The 19,015-nt window shown below is 41.1% G+C and overlaps 1 protein-coding gene across 1 annotated transcript in view; it reads left to right on the top strand.

Moving 5' to 3' along the window:
* The window catches only part of LOC103396511 (protein tyrosine phosphatase receptor type M), a 133,618-nt gene that overhangs the window by 21,071 nt on the left and 93,532 nt on the right, over positions 1-19,015 (top strand). Inside the window, exon 2 of the mRNA XM_025066351.1 lies at positions 10,727-10,849. Coding sequence (XP_024922119.1) covers positions 10,727-10,849 — 123 coding nt within the window. The remainder of the gene's footprint in view (positions 1-10,726; positions 10,850-19,015) is intronic.

The following is a 19,015-nucleotide window of genomic DNA, read 5'->3' as shown; positions in this document are numbered from 1 at the left end:
TAACTGTATTTTGTCTGCATTGTCGTTTATTCATTGAAGCCACCCAATTTGCCAAGAACTCTCAAAATCCTTCAGATATTTAATTGTTATTGGATACTATTGATTTTAGTACATTTGTAATACCTTGAGTAATACATTACTACTATATTAATAAGTTAAATTAATAATTAAAGCTAACTTTAATGAGACTGGCTGTGTTGTCAATTTGAGACTGGTTGATAACACCGAGTGCTTCTAAGCAGCACTCGACCCATTGCACCTACATTATTTTATTTATTAAATATTGTTTGAAATATGAGTTTCTCCAAAACTGCAACAAAATTTCTTTTAGTTCATGACTTCGTACCATAGCTGTGATGTGAAAAACCATGTTTAATTTACTCTAGTGATAGCACGTTGCACTAAGAAGGGAGGTTAAGATTCTTTTTATATCGTTGAGCCCAGGGTAAACCAGAGTCTAATTATATGGTATGAAGTTGTGGATACAGAGGCCTGGGGTTTAATCCACCAGAGGACTCACTGTGGTTAATGTTTGTCACAAGCAAAGCAGTGCATGTAGGAAAACACGAGAGTGAAGATTGAAATGATCACAGAAACCTGGACAAACTCTACTTTGCTGACTTTATTCAGCAATTTGTCTATTTCTTTTGTAAAAATATTCAGATAAATATACAAATATTCTTCAGTTATATATATAAAAATGAGATGATTTATTTAAGATAAAATTCTAATTTCAAAGACATTCAGCACTGGGCTCTGATGGTGTGAATTATTTATAATTTACGATGCGTTGCATTAGCTCGTCCTTAGCTCTACCCGGGTACGAGGTGGCTAAAAGCTGTTAGCTCAGTGTAAAAACCCATGGAAATCTTGACATTTTTGGACCATAGAAATCACACATTATCATCCAGAAATCCATTTCTTTTAAATTCAGTACAATTACCATTTTTAAATGTTTTATTAGCACTGTGTACCAGTGAATTAAATTATATTTAAGCCTTCATGTCCGCCGTTCAGCGTCGGCCTATTAAGTGTTTCCAAGAGGCGCTCTTAAGACTGGGGCAGTTACAGTTCTCATGATTACAGTACTTAAGACACCGTCCATCACTCACTACGTACACAAGAAACCTTCAAATGAAAGTTCACTCCACCCACTGAATACAGTGTTCTACACTCAATCAAACTGAGACGCTGCTGCATGGTTTGGCTGATTGATATATATACGGTATGTGTGTGTGTGTGTGTGTGTGTGTGTGTACGCCCGTCACCAGTCAATCAGTCTGATTTCATCTTTTCATCACGGCCATTAAGACATTGATTGTTCGGCGCTCCCTCCTTTTTCCACCTTTTTTGTAGATTTATGATGAAACTTGATGTTCAACCAAGTTGTTGGTCTCTGCATGTGTACTACTGTAGTATTACACGCAGTAGTACCTATTGCAAAATGGCTTCTGTTTGCTGTTGTGTAATTTTGAGTACACATTTATTTGATGACTACTCTTTTGTCGAAAATGAAGTGATCCAACATATTTATTTATAAATTCTACATTTCAGTCATGTTTTTTTTTCCTACCAGGTTTCAAACTGGGTTATTCTCCTGTTCAAGGAAGGTTTTAGGAAAACTAAAAAATCAGATAGAACTTGAACAAAAGTTGTTACAAGGTTTCCTTTCAAAAATTTGCTCTGAGTTTCCTTTGATTTGACAACGACATGATGGTAACATTTCTGTCAGTCTGTTAGAGACGCTTGAGAGATGTGTCTTAAAATGTTTTGTTTATCTCAGCACTTTTTCACCCACCCTTGTACACATGGAGATAGATTTGTGAGTCACATATTTCAGATCATTTTGCTGTTGTGTGTGTCATTCGTTTCCGTTAACTCCGACTCTGAGCCTGAGTTCTTCCTGTTAGAGAGAATCCTGACATTGTTGAAAATGTTCTTTATTGGAGAAAAAAATGTGTCGAACTCTGTGGATGTTCACCTGCAGCTAGGAACTGATTCGTTATCACTGCCTTTGGTTCACTCTGCCTCTGTCTCCCCCTCTGTCTCCCCCTCTGCCTCCCCCTCTGTCTCCCCATGGTCAGCCACAGTACTTTCCTCCCTGGGTCCAGTTAGAATGTGCTGCTCTGTGACTTTATAAGGACGTGTGTCACACAGTTAATGAACAAACCTACAGTGTAACAAGCGATCAGAGACACGCTGTGCTCTGCGCCGTTATACCTGCAATAACTCACCTGGTTGTTACGGCGCCGAGGTTGTGATATTCCCCCTGCAGGGGACACGGGGCGGCTGAGATCGGAAGCCCAAACTCTCCCGCAGGAGCTGGAGCTGGAGCTGGAGCACCGGGAGCCTGACAAGCCCGGGAACCTCCAAGGTTCCACTTCCACTTTGTGCCGTGTGAGGTTTTAATAGAATAGTTTTATCAGAAAATAGGTCACCAGCCAACATACAATAATTGGATTTAAAAATTAATAATATTAATGTGACACTGGGATTTGCTTTTGGATCCTTCACTTATTCATGCTACTTAACTGTCTGAATCGATAACAAATCAGCTGAAAAGTCTAATTTGTCGCTCAGTGAATAAAGGAGAGCTGCACATGCGTTATTATCATATTAAAAGTAGGTTAGCTTTAATGACTCTCACACAATAGGTTCTTTTATTCTTTTATTGTCCCTGCCCCCCCCACACCCGAGGTTCAGTGCTGCGAATAATGTAACTGTAAATGTCCAATGAGGACAAAGAGTCCACTGTACGGAATTTAACGCCATATTGAAGACCATTAATACATTTATTGGTGGATGAAGAATAAAAATGGAGCAAAAGACAAGTTTGATCCATTCTGTATAACTGTTCTTTAAACAGTTCTTTTACCATCCATCTGTAAAAAGATATTTATATGAATATATATCTACATACTGTATGTGCATATATGTATATAACATATATATTTATATACAGTATTTTTTTTTCTTTCCAGTAGTTACATTAAATCCAACCTGGACACATTTATTTTCTTTCCCATTAGATCAGAGATAAAACTTTCAGAAATGTTTTCATCAGATGAGAAAAAGACGTCCAGTGTGGTCACTGACTGGTAGGTGAGATCAACATGTCTGTTGTTAGTTGGACGTTTGGTTTTCCTCGACACAAACCTTGGAGCCGTGTTGGGGACACGCAGCTGTACGTACTGTCTTTGGTTATGACCCAAAAAGAAAAAACACAGCTTGTGCGGAGGTTGAAGGATTTTTCTCGCAGTGATTTAAAAGGTTTTAAAGGCGCGGTAGGTGATTTCATTATCGCTGCTCCTCTCTGAACCGGCCTGATCAAGCGTTGAGGTCACATCCTGCGCTGTATTTCATTTTTGCAGTAATAAGAGGATGAGACATACAGTATTAGCTGAGGTCTGCAAAAAAAGGAGGAGGACAGGGGGTAGGAAGTCCTACAACGTAATGGATGAGAAACTCTCCGAAAAAAAAAAACCACTGAAGAAGAGGAGAGCAGCAGATGACAGGCAGATCATATGTTCTTGGGATCTTGTTGTTTTTTAAATTTACGTGGAGATATGTGCTTTCAAGTGCAGAGCTATTTTTAAAATTTTTTTTTTCTCATCTTAAAATGTGATAACATTTAGAAGTGAGTCAGATTCACCGGTTCCTTCCACTGGTTTGGAGATGCACTGACCAGACGGCTTCTCTCCGGTTGCCAGGCGCAACAAGAGCAAAGACGTAGATTTGAAAGCAGGCCTCGTATGCCTCAAGCCTTCCTCCCTGCCCCTGACCTGGGAGGATTTAAAATGGCCGCTGTTTTTTTTTTTTTTTTTTTTCTCCTTCAGGTTCTTAAAGCCTCAGCAGAGAAACAAAGGCTCAGGGTGTGTTTGAAGTTTGCAGGTGAAGACCCTCAGACGACACTTTGAAAAAGCTCCCACTGGGTTTGAACCTTTCCTGTCCTGTCTGTCAAGGCGATGCTCAGATCCACATAACCCTCCACCTGCGCTCCTTCTCCCCATTTTTTGGTCAGTGTGTGTGTGTGTGTGTGTGTTCAGATATTAAACACGCCGTGTGTGTGTGATTGACAACATGTCCTGAAACAGAGGCAGACGAATGACTCTCCATCAAACTGATGATTCTCCCTCCACACAGAAGCTTGGTCTCGTGGCCTAGATTTTCTTTTCTCTCCTTCATCTGAGGGAATTGATTCAACGTTTCTGCGTTTCTTCTACACTTTATAATTAGCTTTAGCGATTTCCTAATTCTTTGACATTCAACCTTGAATTATTTCCTCCTCCGCACATAAAAGCGAGCATTTGTTCCTGTTCAGGAAAACCAACATTGCATGTTAATATTGTTGTTTTTCTTTCTCCCTCTGATCAAACATAATCACTCTCTCCTCGGGAGGAGATCTCCCTTCGGGCTAATTTATGGCACTGTTACTTGTATGTTTGACAAATTAGACGCTGGGAAAGTCAGAGTGAGTGGATGCTGCTGCTCACATTAGCATTTCATCCCCTTTTTTCTTTTTTTTGTACTCGGGCAGGCAGAATTCAAAGGTTTGTTGACTTAGCAGATTTTGAGAGGATTGAATGGGCTTCAGTCGAAGGGTCATCCACTGCAGAACACTGATGTTATTTTCTCCTGGAGTGAGCCACAGGGTTTTAGCACAGACTCACTGCTTATTCCTCCCTGTCTTCAGTAGAACTCCCAGTCCAGGTGTGTGTCTCACATTCCACAGGAAACTGGCTTTTCTTTTTTTTTCTCTTCTCGTTCTCACTGTGTTCTGGTGAAGCTCAGGCCAGTGGTCATCCATCCAATTTGGAAATCTTTGTGTAACCAATGTAAGACATTTCAATCACTTTGGATCTCTGAGTGTTGAAGTGCCGTCTGTGACTGGTTCACCGACCGTGTGTTAAACTGTGTTCAAGTCACGCTGTGAAGAGAGAAATACCCAGCCAATCAGGTGATATTATGAGAGTCACATGACAACCATAGGTAGAAGGAGAACCAGTGGAACCCCTTCAGCCCTGGAACAATCACGGTGACAACCGATGGTCACAGAAAGACTGATTTGAATCATGTCAGCTGTAATCACCGCTCCTTAAACCTTAGGTTTTTATTGATATTTCTCTGAAATAAAAAGACGCTGTAGGTCTGCTGGGTTTCTATTTTTAAAAATCCTATTATTTCTAATTGGTGCCTGGCAGCAGAGAGGGATGTGAGGTAATTCTGTGGAATATCTTGACTGACAATTGCAGAGGAACATCAACGCTGTCATCGTACTTCATGTGTTCTCAGACGTACGTCGAACTGTGAACAAAGTTGAATTTGATCAGGACTGTTTTTACAAAGCACATGAAGCTGAGGTTTTTCAACTTTTTTTTTTAATCTCGATGAAAGTTCTTTTCAATACTTTAACGTTTAAAAGACTCAATTTAACAAATGAAAGTCTTTGCCATATTTCTGATTGAATTAATTGTGTTTCTAACGTTGTACAACATCACTGACAAGTCCAGGGCTCAGGACAGGAGATTATCCGTGGAAATCTCCCCTCAAACATCTTTATTTCGCCTCGGATCAATGCGGAGAACAGCGAGAGGTGATTGATAATGATATTGCGATTGATCGTCCAAATCCCTTCCCACAGTTCAAAGTCCCCAAACAGATAGTATATATATACATGCAATTCAGTGCAGAGATGGGATTTGGCGGGAGCTGCCAATAGATAAGTGAAATAGGGCCAGAGTGAAAAGGCGTATCAGTCCCTGAGGGGCTTAGCTGCAGGAATCTGAAGCTCTTAACTGGCTGCAGTGGAGGGAGATAGTCGGCATTGGTTTTAAATTACCCAAGATTGCCTTGTGGTTTCAGTCTGCCTGGCTGCCGGCAAACAAGATGTTTGTTAAAACAAGTGCAGACATAAAGGCTGATCCGGGCCAATGGCGGACTGGAGATTTCCCAGCCAGACAGAACGGGTTTGAAGGCTGGTAATTTTAGAATTGGCAGAGGGGCTGAGGTGGTCTCACAGCAACGGTATCTGCCGCTGGGACTCAGACAGAGGTGATGCTGAGGAGGCTCTCATTTTTTGTTTCACCGTCCTGGGAGGATATTGTGTCTCATGCCACTGATACTGCAGTATTACCACGCCAACAATACTGCAGTTGCTTTCCAGACTTAAAACTTGAAACTTAGCCTTATGTTAGTAACTGGTGACTAGTAAGTAGCAACATGCTAATTACAGGCCATACATTTGTGTTTTTTTCCCATGTTAAATTAATCAACTACAGCATTGTATTGTTGAATTACGCAGTGTGGGATTAACACAGTTTTATCTAATACAGTACCTCTCAAATAAGGTGGCTATTTCTTTTTTACATGTCCGTGACTCTGTCGTAACATGTAAAAAGTATATCATTTCAAAGGTGACAGATTTCAACATTAGACAACTGTTTTACTTACCCATATGAAGCTACACTAACATTCATCAATCAAGTCAGAGCGTGGCTTCGTAATGAAAAATATGAACGCCACACTTTAACTGTCAAAGAAAAAAACACATTCATTTTGTGCAACATGAAAGTATTTGTTTCAAGAATACACTAAGTGTTGTCAAAGTAGCACGGCTAATTTAATCTGCCTGCTGTGTTTGAAATAGAGATGGTTAGAGAAGAAAAAAACCCAAACAGCTTCCACACATGTGACCTTGTAAACAAAGCCATGAAACAGTTTGTCAATTTACCACCTTGTCAATCTTCATTCAACATGTAATTTATTCACCTTCCACCGTCACCATCGCCTCCCACTCTCATTTACTGGTATTACGGCAGCACACACACACACACACACACACACACCGCAGCGTTTAATGCAGAAAGTTTACTTCTGTTGCTGCTGCAATTACAAAAGCCCTTTTAAATCGGACTTAAAAATCTTTAGGAGAAATTGGCTCAGGCATCGAGGGGTTGAGCTATTGATTCTGGCCTCTGGCTCAGTCCAGGAAAAGATGGATAGATTTCTTAAAAATGCACTCTGCGTGCAAATATAACTACTACGGTTCGTTCTCCCCCAGGAATCAATCGTTCCACGACATATCTGAGGGCCACCTTTTTTCAGTTTCAAGTCGACTGCCTCTGCTGAAAAGGCGACGTGGTCTGGGTGGAGCGTCGGCCCACACCTCCTCTAAGCTTTTATTGAAAGTAAATCTCCTTTGGAGTGTTGGCTTTGGGGGGGGGGGGGGGGGTGGTGGGGGGGGGGGGGGTATCATATCAGCAGCTGTTGGAGTTGATTATACGGGGGCTGTGCCACACACTGGCAGGGAAATGATCCTCCTACAGAGAGCAGGACTATTACCATGTCATTGATTGATGCGTTCATCGACGTTCGCCGTCTCTTCATTCAGAAGCAGCTATTTTTATAAATGGCACAGCAACATATGGGAGCTGTTGCATTATTTTATTTTTTTCTTGTAACAGCACTCACAGCAGCTAACGCTCCTCCAGGAGTACAGTGGAGGTGTCGTGTACCTGCTCCACAGCCAAATGCTCATGTCTTTAGCTCGGTATTGAGCCGTTGAACGCTAACAGGTTGCGGGGCATTATTGGAGACGTTCCCGGGAAGACACGAGGAGCTGTAGGAAGCTGTTTAAAAATCAAAGCAATGCAAATTGATTTGTTGTTTGTTCACACCCTGTTAGCCTGCCTTAATGGTTTAAAAAGTTTCAGCTTAACCACTGAGTGTGGATGTTCCTCTAATGCAGTCGATGGGGAATCACTACGGCTTTGCTGTACACGCTGTTGGCTTTTTAGCAAGTTAGATTATGTCTAAACATGAGGCAGAACAATGTGTGAGATTGTATTTCATATATATATATATATATAGATATATATATGAAATACAATCTATAAAATTAGAAAATTAGAAAATTTAAAAATAAAACCTACAGATGTGTTCTGATTGCAAATGTTTTATCATTGAATATCTAAAGAAAAACATGTTGCCTGTTACTAAGGGGAAGTAAGGCTCACATCAGAACCCAGATCTTTACGTCCTGTTTCCTTATTGGACAGAGTTGACAGCCAGAAAAATCAAACAAATACCCTGAGCTGTGGGTGCACTTTTATTTTCCAGACGGCTTTAATTCCTGCAGCATTGTAAATACTCGCCCGCTAATTCAGAATTCATTCTGCTCCTTCATTGATTTCAATATCAAACGCGGATGAAAAGCCACCTCTCCACGTTGGTTCCAGCTCCACCCTGCTGTGCGAGGTGGGCGACATGAAGGCGAAGAAGCTTAGAAGTATTGAGTGGAAATATTGATGGAACTTTGCCTGTTTTCTGCGACTCTTTCTTTGGCCAAATATATTCTGCCCTGACACGTCCACCACGCTCACACCTCGTATTTACGTATCAGTGTTCTGTCTATGGAGGCGAAGGGTTCTGAGTAAGAAGCATCAAGCTGTGCTTCAGTGTAGCCGTCATACGGTCCGACTTTTAGACCTCCGGGGGAATTGAGCGGCGACAGAAAATCTTTAAATAAACGTCTCTGGGCGAGAGTATCGCCTTTGAGGATCAGGATATTCAGTGATTCACGGGGCTCCTCAGCCGGTCCTGGTGCAGTACTCTCTGTCACCTGTTACTTCTGCTTCACATTAATCAACAACCAGCGTCAGAGGCGGTGCAGGCTGTGGATCATACTAATGTACAGTGGGTGGATGTGGAGTCTGGCTCCCTCCACTAAATGATGAACTTGCACCAATTATACACTGGCAGTTAGCAGCTGTTAAAGAATACTAATGAGAAGAGAATTGCAGCTCCAGGGAAAGAAAACACGGCATAAAAGAAAACACACACCAATCAGCCAGCAGCTACCTTCCTCCCAAAGTGCATCCTGCTGCTGCTGCTGCTGCTGCGGCGGCGATTGCTCAGGCACCCAGCTGTCTGCATGACCGAAGGAACACGTCAAATTAATGTCAGATTTTATTTCCTTTCAGAAAGGCAACTGAAACTGATCCTGTTCTTGTTGGCCTCGACTCAGGGGTCTGCCCACAGTACAGTGGTCTTACTGATGAATCCGTTTTCTTCAGCTATTTGTGCTAATCCGGCTACAGGAAGCCAAGACGTTACACTGACATCTGATCGTTGACACTAACAGCAGTGAAAGATGATGAACAGACAACAAACAGGAAGTGATCAGGAAAATTACCAAATAATGACCCTAAAAATCCAGAGCTGACTGGACCACGGAGCGGGCTGTGACCCCCGTGTTTGGATTGACAGTCTTTAACTCTGTCATTCTGGCTCATTATCTGTGGTTGATTGTGATTTTTACTACTAAGTACTACCATGTAGCCTGGCAAAACGTCAAACCTGGACACTTGAAAAAACTGAAGGCTGAAAGTTTGTGACAGTAAGAGCTTATTATTATTATTAGTAGTAGTATTATTCAGAAATGTAAAACTGTAGGTGAAATCCTACAGTCCTCTACATTAACAAACGACTGTGCAGGATTCTGAGAACACATAAATCAGTTGTTCTGTAACCGCCTTCAGCCTCGGTGACGTCTGAGCCACAGGATCCAGTGAGTTTCTGGACGGGTTTTACAGCAATTTGTCAACCTTTGTACTTGCGATACTTCGACAGTCACTCCGTTTCCACCCACTCAAAAACCAGAAAAAAAAGCAGCAAACATATCATTAGCAGCTGACCTATGGAGCTAGGTATTAATTATCCTGCGCTCTCTTCGTTTAGCCACTCATTTGCACTTGTACTGTAAATGCCACTGCAGAGATAAATGGAAAAACAAACCCCGCTGCTGGCCTTTATGCAGCAGAACGTCACAGGGAGTTTGTAAAAGATGAGATATTGGTCTTGGCCGGGAATGTGTTCTGGCTCAGAGGACAATCTGGGAGGCAGCACGATTTGTTAGCCGTGTCAGAAATGTTTAGAAATGTATTAGTGATGTACAACATTTTCATATTCTATATTTGCATTTATTTTTCAGTCCTGCTGTGACGTGTCTGCTGTGGATGTGACAGTATGATAATGTCTTTGTAAAGTTAGGTGCACTCTCATCAAATCATCTGCCACTGTCAACAAACTAACTTTTCTCTCTGCATGTACGCCACCTCTGGCTGCATAATGTAGTTGACGTGTGTTTTTGTCAGATTTATGACTGGACTGAAAATCACTTTAGGGGGAAAAAAAAACACATCAACTCTCACATTCTGTGTGTGGCCTTTAAGGGGTGAGGAATAAAGGGGTATTTGTATTAATCGATCACGCCTTGTTGAAGACTGGCCCTAATGGTTGCTTGCTGTCATTTTGCAGGCAGCTTGTAAAAAAGATTAGAGTGCGGCGGCGGCGGTGGCGGATGAACATGAACAGCAAAGTTCTGGGGTCGGCGTGTAAAATAAATCAATTTATCCCTGTTGGTGGTGCAGTTTGGGAAAGTAATGGCTAACGATGATGGAGTTTGGACACTTTATACTTGTCGTTGTGAAATTGGACTGCCGTGCTGCTAATGATGGTAATGTATGTGGTGCCTCGCCTGCTACGGCCATGCTTCACTCTGTCTCACTTAAATGTGTCTCATTGTTTGGCATATTGCATTATGACTTCTAGTGGAGGAAAATAAGGAATTTAATTTGTTCATTTATTAGAGCAGCGAGTTAATGGGGGGAGAAAAAACCAAACAAACAAACCGCATAACCAGATAAACTTCCTCTTTCCGTCACAGGCGATTGCGACTTCGAAAAACCACTGACTGCGTGCGGTTACAGCCAAGGCAGAGACGACGACCTGGAGTGGGAGCAGGCCAATACGAAAGAGAAACCGTCATCAGATCCATGGATGCCCTCAGGTGAGGAGGGGGGACTNCTGCTGAGAATCTTTTACGGCCAGTTTTTAATATTGCTCCCAGAAATACGGGTCACTTTCATCCACCAGAGAAGATGTGTCAGCATTAATTAAAGAAATTACAAATTAATGATGAAAGCAGGGCTGTCAAATTAACACCTTAATGAATGGATTTGTCAAATAATTAAATAAAGAGTTTTTGTTTCACCACAAGCTTAAAATACCATGAAAAAAAAAAGCATATCTTAAAATAACAACATGTTTGTGGAGCCTTTAACCTCACGGCAGATGGAAAAAAAAAAAATTGTTAAATTTACCACAGATGATTATTCTTAATTAATTTAGATTAATCCACAGCTATTTCAGCAAAGGAAAAATGTATTTTTTTGACAGCCCACTTCAAAACTGTTTAGTCAGTGTTATCATACTTTGGTATAGTTGGCAGGCTTACTAAGTTCAAAGTTCAAAGGTCACACGGTTCATTTAAATAACAAGTGAGCCCGACCTGTAACATAATGGATCAATAACAGAACAGAACAACAGCTTCAACTGTCACAGACCAGATTAATGCGTACGACGGGCTGGTTCTGGCCCGCGGGCTGTATGTTTGACACGTCTGACATGATATGTTAAAATATTCATTGGCCAAAGGTCAATAGCCAAAAACTATATATTCTTCACAACTTTCACAAAACTACTTGTTTTTGTCATGCTTTTATTGGATTATTTTGGTGGATTGTCAATAATTTTCTTTATCTTTAATTTTCCGTTGGAAACCGAGGTAAAGACCAACGGAATAATGATTTTGATTCATTTTCTCATTTTTCAGAGCAGCCAAACTATGGCTGTTGTTTTCCTCTGGTATCTGACGACTAATCTGACAAAGGCGACGTCGCAGACAGATTGCTGCGGGCGCCCACTGTGACAGAGGAGCATTAATTAACAGGCTTTCTTTAATTTTAGGCAGCCCATGCCAAGACCTGTGTTGTTGAAGCTCCACAGAGACATTCGTTATCCTGGAGGATGACTAGTGCTGGGGTTTTGTTTTTTTTTTTTTCCCGTTGCAAATGATTAATGTGACACAAGGAGGCTGGGCAAAGGTCAGGTTGAAATGCGGGAAAGCTTTGACCTACAAATTACCACATCACACAGGGTCTAAATTTAACATACCTGATTAAAGTCCCACGTCTGGTGGAGAGGCCCGTCTGATTGTGCTTGCTCGTCTGAGTGCTCTTCAGTTTGGCGTTTCCTCTACCTGGGCCTCTGGAATTGTGTGTAATTAACAGTGTTTCTCCATTTCAGTGTGAGCACTCAACCTGACGCGCAAAACTATAATCTCTCCTCTTTGACCGCCTTGAATGGATGTGAAATGTAGAGCACTTGACAGCTGAAATTGTTTTAGGTTTTCCAGAGATGAGAATGATGGGTAAAAAATACATTTAAGAGAAACAGCTACACCGGAAAGAGTCCATCTCACGTTTGATTGCTGCCTCGATCTCGACCTGCACTTTCTGAATCCTCCCAGAACAATCTCATACCCGGCCAACAGATTGGTATCCGACACAGGATACTGGGAATGGAAAAGGAAATAGGAGTGGGTTCTAAATGGAGAACGGTTCTACTTGAATTGATCACAGACTATACATTATCTACTCCACTTCTCTCTTCAGAGTCACAGTGGGACCTGGTGCCAATCCCAGACCACGGTGGTCCAGAAATTGGGTTGAGTCTGGACGGATCGTCAGAGTATGGAAGATTTAAAGGCAACCATTAATCTAGGCTGTAGACTGCACACCACATAGAGTTTATTGTCCTCCCCACTTTTACATTGTTTTCTTTTTTTTACGGCATTTTTAAGCCTGCCTAAATGTTTTGCACCTTACTGAAGAACTAGTGAAATTTAGACAAAAAATTAAAAAAAACATTTATTTTTGCAAAAAATCTAAATTAACTTTGTTTATAGCACACCCTGCATGTTGGACCAGGTAGCTGTAATAAATCTAAATTCTCATTTTATTTAGATATAATAAATTAAATTGTGAGCAGTGGAATGAAATGAATAAAAAAAATAAAAAGTCGAAGGTAAAAACATTGTGCACTTTATGAAGGTTGCCCTTTCAGCTGCCTCTCTATTATCCCAACTGAGATCTGTGGGAAAAATACCCACAATCAACATGCTTTGAGAGCTGAAAAAACGTTCATCCGAGGCTGCGAGAAGGGTTTAGTAGAAGAAGAAAAAAAAAGTTCAATAAAACGCAATAAACAAGTCCACTGATCACTCAGAGAACGGAGGACGGCGGCTGCAGCTCTGGGTTGTTTACGATGATCTGTGCTCCATCTAATTGCTACGTCTGGTTGGAGTGAGCCTTGTTTATGTGTTTATGTCTCTGTGCTCTTGCGATCGCATGATTCTCCTCCTTGAGTGAGTTTGGCTCAGCCCGGTTCTGGGGCTCTCTGTGTGTGTGCCGGTGCCCCCCCCCCCCCACCTCCAGTGTGGTCTCTTTAGGACAAACCTGCGTCTGAGGTGTCACCAACAGCTGCGTCGTTACCAACCGGCCTCATCTGCTGCGGACACTGTTTAGAAAAGCCTCACAGTCGGACCCTGGTGGGCAGGAGTGGAGCTACCGTTGGCCTTTTATTCCCCTGTGACGTGATTATGGGTGGATGTCTGGGTGGAGGAGTTTCCAGTGCCGAGCTGCTCGGGGTTGTCCAGATGTCTTTAAAATGGGAGCTGTTTTTAGTGAACCACAGCTGGTGTGGAGGCTGCCTGGTGTCTGATGGTGTCATGGATGATTCCAGGAGGAGTCTGCTGCTCCTTCCCTCTCTCCTGAGACTCATTTTGTGGAATAATAGCAAGAGGAAAAGAAAAAAAGCTTCACTCTAACTGAGATTAATTATCCTCCTCTTATTATGTTGGAAACAATAGCAAATGTAGCCAAGGCTAAGTGACTTACTGTTATATTGTTAACATTGTCTGCGGAGGAGAAATGGAATGGGGTTTTTTTCCAACTGTTGCACGACATCTTTGTTTCGAAGGCACGGCCTTGGTCGATAATGTATTCTGAACAATAATGAACGCTGAGGTTCTCCACGGAGAGACGGAGATCTTCTCCCCTGCTTGTTATTTCCCATCATGCTCCTCATGCCTTCTTGCAGATGCTCCTCACTCTTTAACCCAGAACGAGGGCCGACCCTTCAGAGCGGCTGCTGCATATGGATAAGAAGGATCATTTGGAAAAAGGCAAACCGTTCACCTTTGCATTTCCACGACGACCATTGTTGTTTACGGCACTTTGTGCTGTTCAGACGGGGGGTGAGGGCGGAGTAGAAGGGCAGCCACTTAGAATATGAGGAGAGCTGAAGTCTGGGGACAGGAGGACGAGAGGACCGTCATCAATATTTAAATCACATCAGCAAACGGTGGGATATGCTGTTGAGGAAGGAGTGAAAACAAGATAATCACCGTGGAGCCATCTTGGACTATAACTGAAGAAAAGTCCAGTGGTCAAGAGGTCAAGAGGTCAGGGGGAAACACTCACTGAAAGATGACAGCAGGGGACAGCACTGCAGACATTATAATGTCTGATCGATTCATTAGATTATGAATAATAACAAAGTAGGTTTTAATTTAACTTATATGTGCATTTATACAACAATATATATTTTATTACAATATAAATAAGGAATTTCAGGAAAGATAAAAATCCTTGTATTACAGAACGAATCATCTAAAAGAAAACTGATCAAAATTAGCTCGTTATACATTAATAATAATAATAACACATTTTATTTCATAGAAAACTAGGGGAAATGCAACAAAAGTTTTTAAAATAAAAGATAATCCAACTAATTTGAGTTTGAACAAACCAGTAATGGAGATTATAATTTCTTGTTTATCTGGATGAAGTAGAAGTCAAGGTTGTGTCTCTCGAGTAGAAGTATTTTAGTCTTTCAGATGTGAGATCTTGGTACTTTAAAAAACTTTTGTCAGACAAAAAAAAGGACATATTCTATGAAGTCTTTGATAACTAAGATGCAGATTAGTTTCTGCAGTGAAGAAATGTGTCCTCACTGTGCAGTACATCAGATTATGATGGACACATACTGTCCTGGAATACCAGTTTGTGTACTCTGGTTGTTTTCTTTTTTGTTTTTTTCCATAGCTAATACTGCATCTAGATGACTTGTGCAAACACTGCCAACAGTGTAATGGGCATCTATCAGGCAAATGGGCCGTTTTATGACCCATTTATTTCAGCACCAGCACCGATAGCTCACGCTGCATATTAACATTAGCCCATTAACTATTGCTTTTTGATTGGCGTGCGGCGACAAAGGCTGCTGCCAGGGGAACATAATAAGGGTCGCTTTTTCAACCTGACTAAAATGACAAGGCTAAAACATGTTGCACATGATGGATGGCTGGAGGTGAATCTATTTGACACGGTCACAGGAACCTGCCAAGTGCTTCGTATGGAGAGGCCCGGCGTATTCAGGCTTATTTTATCAGGCTGCTTTCATGTTCCCGAGGACACAGTGAAAATTCTGGAAAATTGAGTGCAGGCCATGGATGTTCACATTAACAGCCTCACCCTCACAGCAAGAGCATTTTTGATTGGTGGCAGACGGGGAGAATGGCCCTGTCTTCATTGACATTTCCGAAGCAGCAGCGGCGGCGCTTTTCTGCAGCGCTGACCTCTGTGAATTTTATTAGCAAATGAGACCTTGAGGGTTTGGGTTTAAAGAGCGCCCCTTCCTTCTCAGCGCCCCCACCCCTCCAACCCCCCGACATAATGATTTCCACAGAGTTCAGGACCTGAATGGAAGAGAAATAATTAGTATTAGTCATTATTGCAAATTATATCCTGCGCTCAGGCTGTCACTCAACTCATTATTCATCTACACACCTCTCATCTCCAACCTATAGACCAATTATCCTATTTCTGTGAACGACATACTATGATTTTTTTTTTTAATTTGAACAAAATGCGGCACATTGTACCACAGTCTATATGAAAAACTCCTTTTTATGAAGTAATTTTTTTTTTCAGAATTCAGAGTTCTGCTTCATCCACCATTTGTCTCTGGTCTGGAACAACTACCAACCTGTCATTGTCCAATAAAAATACACTATAAAAATACAGGCTTTATTGTAGGGAGGGACAAAATCTGGGTGATGTCATTACAGTAACTCTCTAACTTTCAATATCTGGGTGATGTCATTACAGTAACTCTTATAAAAATAAAATTTTAACGTATAAGATCAATTATTTCAACAACCCAATGGGCTGGCAGCCCAACAAAATATGTCTTATTATGGTAGCTGCACCTTTTTAAATGACCAGCTGGTCACAGGGGTCAGGGTTCACTGACCAGAAGGAAGTCTGAAGGAGGCAAATAACAGATTATTAATTATTATCTTATTATTTTCCCTCAGTTAATTGTTATATATAATCATAATCATCTAATTTAAGATTACAATTTTTTAACAGCAGTTAGAGCAGGCATGAACAAACTAAGGCCCAGGGGCTGAGTGCGGCCCGTTTGGCTTGTTAACCCGGCCCTCCAAATTATGTTTTTAATTTCTATTTTCATTATATGTCTTTCTTATTTCTGCAATGCCCACATTTCCCCAATAGAGGGTATAGAAAAGGCTGAAAGCATCTTAGCATTTTGGTCTGGTCCTCATGACCACTCAAAGCACTTACTGCAAAAGGGTTTTTTTTTTTTGTTTGTTTTTTTTAATGTAGTGTACCAACTGACAGCAAGGCTACACTGTACTACCAAGTTTGGAATCGATCCTACAACCCTCCCGTCGTAAGATAAAGTCACTCCTGAGCCACAGCTACTGCTGTGTCTTTAGACAGAAAAATCCCATAATCAATGACGTTTGATGTTTCCATTGAGTTGCTGCAGCCGTTTACCTACAGTCTGGTTGTGTACGACCTTGTCTGAAATACTGCGATAAAAAAACAAAAAAAAAAACAAGAAGCAACTTTTATATGTGTTGCATTTACAGAAATAATATTCACCTCCAGTGATCTCCTGGTTCCAGCCTCTCAGTTTCTCCACTTTAAATGTAGGCTGAGGTCGGCCTACAGTGAAATCATAATAAATGTGCTCCTCTGAATACTGGAGCTGGAGGAGACCGGCCTGAGAGATCTCTGCTCTTAATTGGTCTTGAACGTGTCACTGTTGAGGCACGAGAGCTGGAACGGAGGTGAAGACGCTCATGCTTGTGCATCACTGGCACATTAGCTCGTCGCTAACACAGTGTCATTATAATTTCATCTTAGTCTCGGTGGCTAATTAGCTTGTGGTTGTGCAGCAGGTCCTGTGTAGCATGTGGTCATTAGCCTGGAGAAGCGTGGAGAGTGGATGACCATCAGTGCTCTCTGGTCATCATCTTCAGTCGGACAATAGCAGCACGACAGGGAGATTTATGGTGGTTGGTTCACTAAGTGACTCCACCAGAAACACAAAAAAGCATGTTTTTATTCATGTTTCATTATAGTGGTAGAAAAGACTTGAAAAACTGCAGCTTTGGGAGATCAGAGAAGTTCATCTGTAATTACAACCAGCACAAACCTCAGGCCACTGCATTGTCACTGCACATCTGTGTGAATGAATAGTAAACAGAGTCTGTCAATATAAAAAAGACAAAAGGAACTCTGTTTAGAAAAGGAGCAATTCATCAAATTATTACCAGTGTTCGCTTGAAGTGTTGCTAATATTTAAAAGGCTAAAATAAAACAAACCAAACGTGGGCACTGGAGCAGACGACTGAATATATTACTGAAGATGAGACGAGGAGTTACAATTTAGAAAGTCCAAATATATATAATAATATTATACAATATAATACAATATTAAAACATGATTGTTTCTATACATGTATATATGTATTTTTATTTTTAAACATATAAATATGTGTATATTTATGAATGTGTCTATGTATATATTTTCTGTACATATATGTATGTGTTTGTATGTTATCTATTTTTTTTACAAAAATAATAATCAGTTGTCATGGTGACATCGTTTTCAAGTTCAAGTTTCACACCCGGTTGATTAAAAGGCAGTGACATTATCGCTATGACAACAGAGCTGAGTCTCTATTGTGACAACATCAAAAAAGGCAGCGATGTCTTCTCTAAAAAGACTTTGTTAGACATTTGTGGACTGTCCTTAATTTTTAATTAACTCACAACTGAGCACTGACACCGTGACTCGATCACCGTTTACGTTTTACCTTCAGGTTTTCAACACAGTAGCTCAAATTTGTGGAATGCCTCCTTAAAATTCTATTCCTTCATCGTCCTCGCTCTTCGTCAAAATACCCTCCCATCTTCCCTGCTGCCCTGCTGCCCACCAACACATGAATATTTTATCACCCTAACCTGCTGCACTCCCAGCTCTCTCCCTCTGTTATAATCAATTCCAAGATATCTTCTCTGATCTCTGACCATCAAACCTAATTCCTGAGTTGTAAGAGTTAAAAAAAATTAAAATAATTAAAATAAAACCCCACATAAAACAAAATCAATCTTTAGGCCTCGTTAGAGTCCGGTCCGTCTTATAACTCTGATCAGATAAAAGTGTTGGGAGTACAAATGAGACATTTTGGTATTCTGTGTTAATTACAAATACTTCAAAAGATGTACTTATTAAAAATACTGCATAAGAGCTCAAGACAAAAAGTACTGATAGTTTTGTTAACGCCCCTACTGCAGTATATTGGTGGAGCAGTATTGATGTGTACTACACATTAAGGGAGTTTAACCTGCATTAATGTATAACAGCCAACGGTTTTAATTAGTAATGAGTTACAGGTTTTTAAGTATTTATGGTAGAGAGAACCCTGTTCAGGTGTGATGGTCACATGATGCCTTCAACGGCGTGTGAAAGTGTCTTCCACCTCAGTGCCCCTCCTCTCCTCTCCTCCTCTCATCTCCTCTCCTCCTCTCCTCTCCTCTCCTCTCCTCTCCTCTCCTCTCCTCTCCTCTCCTTAATGTTTCGACCTCTGTGACACAAAGGTCATGTGTGATATGAGACTAACCATGTGACGGCTCTGAGACCTAACAGTGTGTTGGTGTGACGTATAAATGTTCATCACAGGATGTTGATGGACAACTGACCCAGGTTTTTTGTAGAAATCAAAACACTCCGG

The sequence above is a fragment of the Cynoglossus semilaevis genome, chromosome 20, assembly GCF_000523025.1.
Source record: "Cynoglossus semilaevis isolate Cse_v1.0 chromosome 20, Cse_v1.0, whole genome shotgun sequence".
NCBI classification, from domain to species: Eukaryota; Metazoa; Chordata; class Actinopteri; order Pleuronectiformes; family Cynoglossidae; genus Cynoglossus; species Cynoglossus semilaevis.
This window is presented reverse-complemented; position numbering and strand designations above follow the sequence as displayed.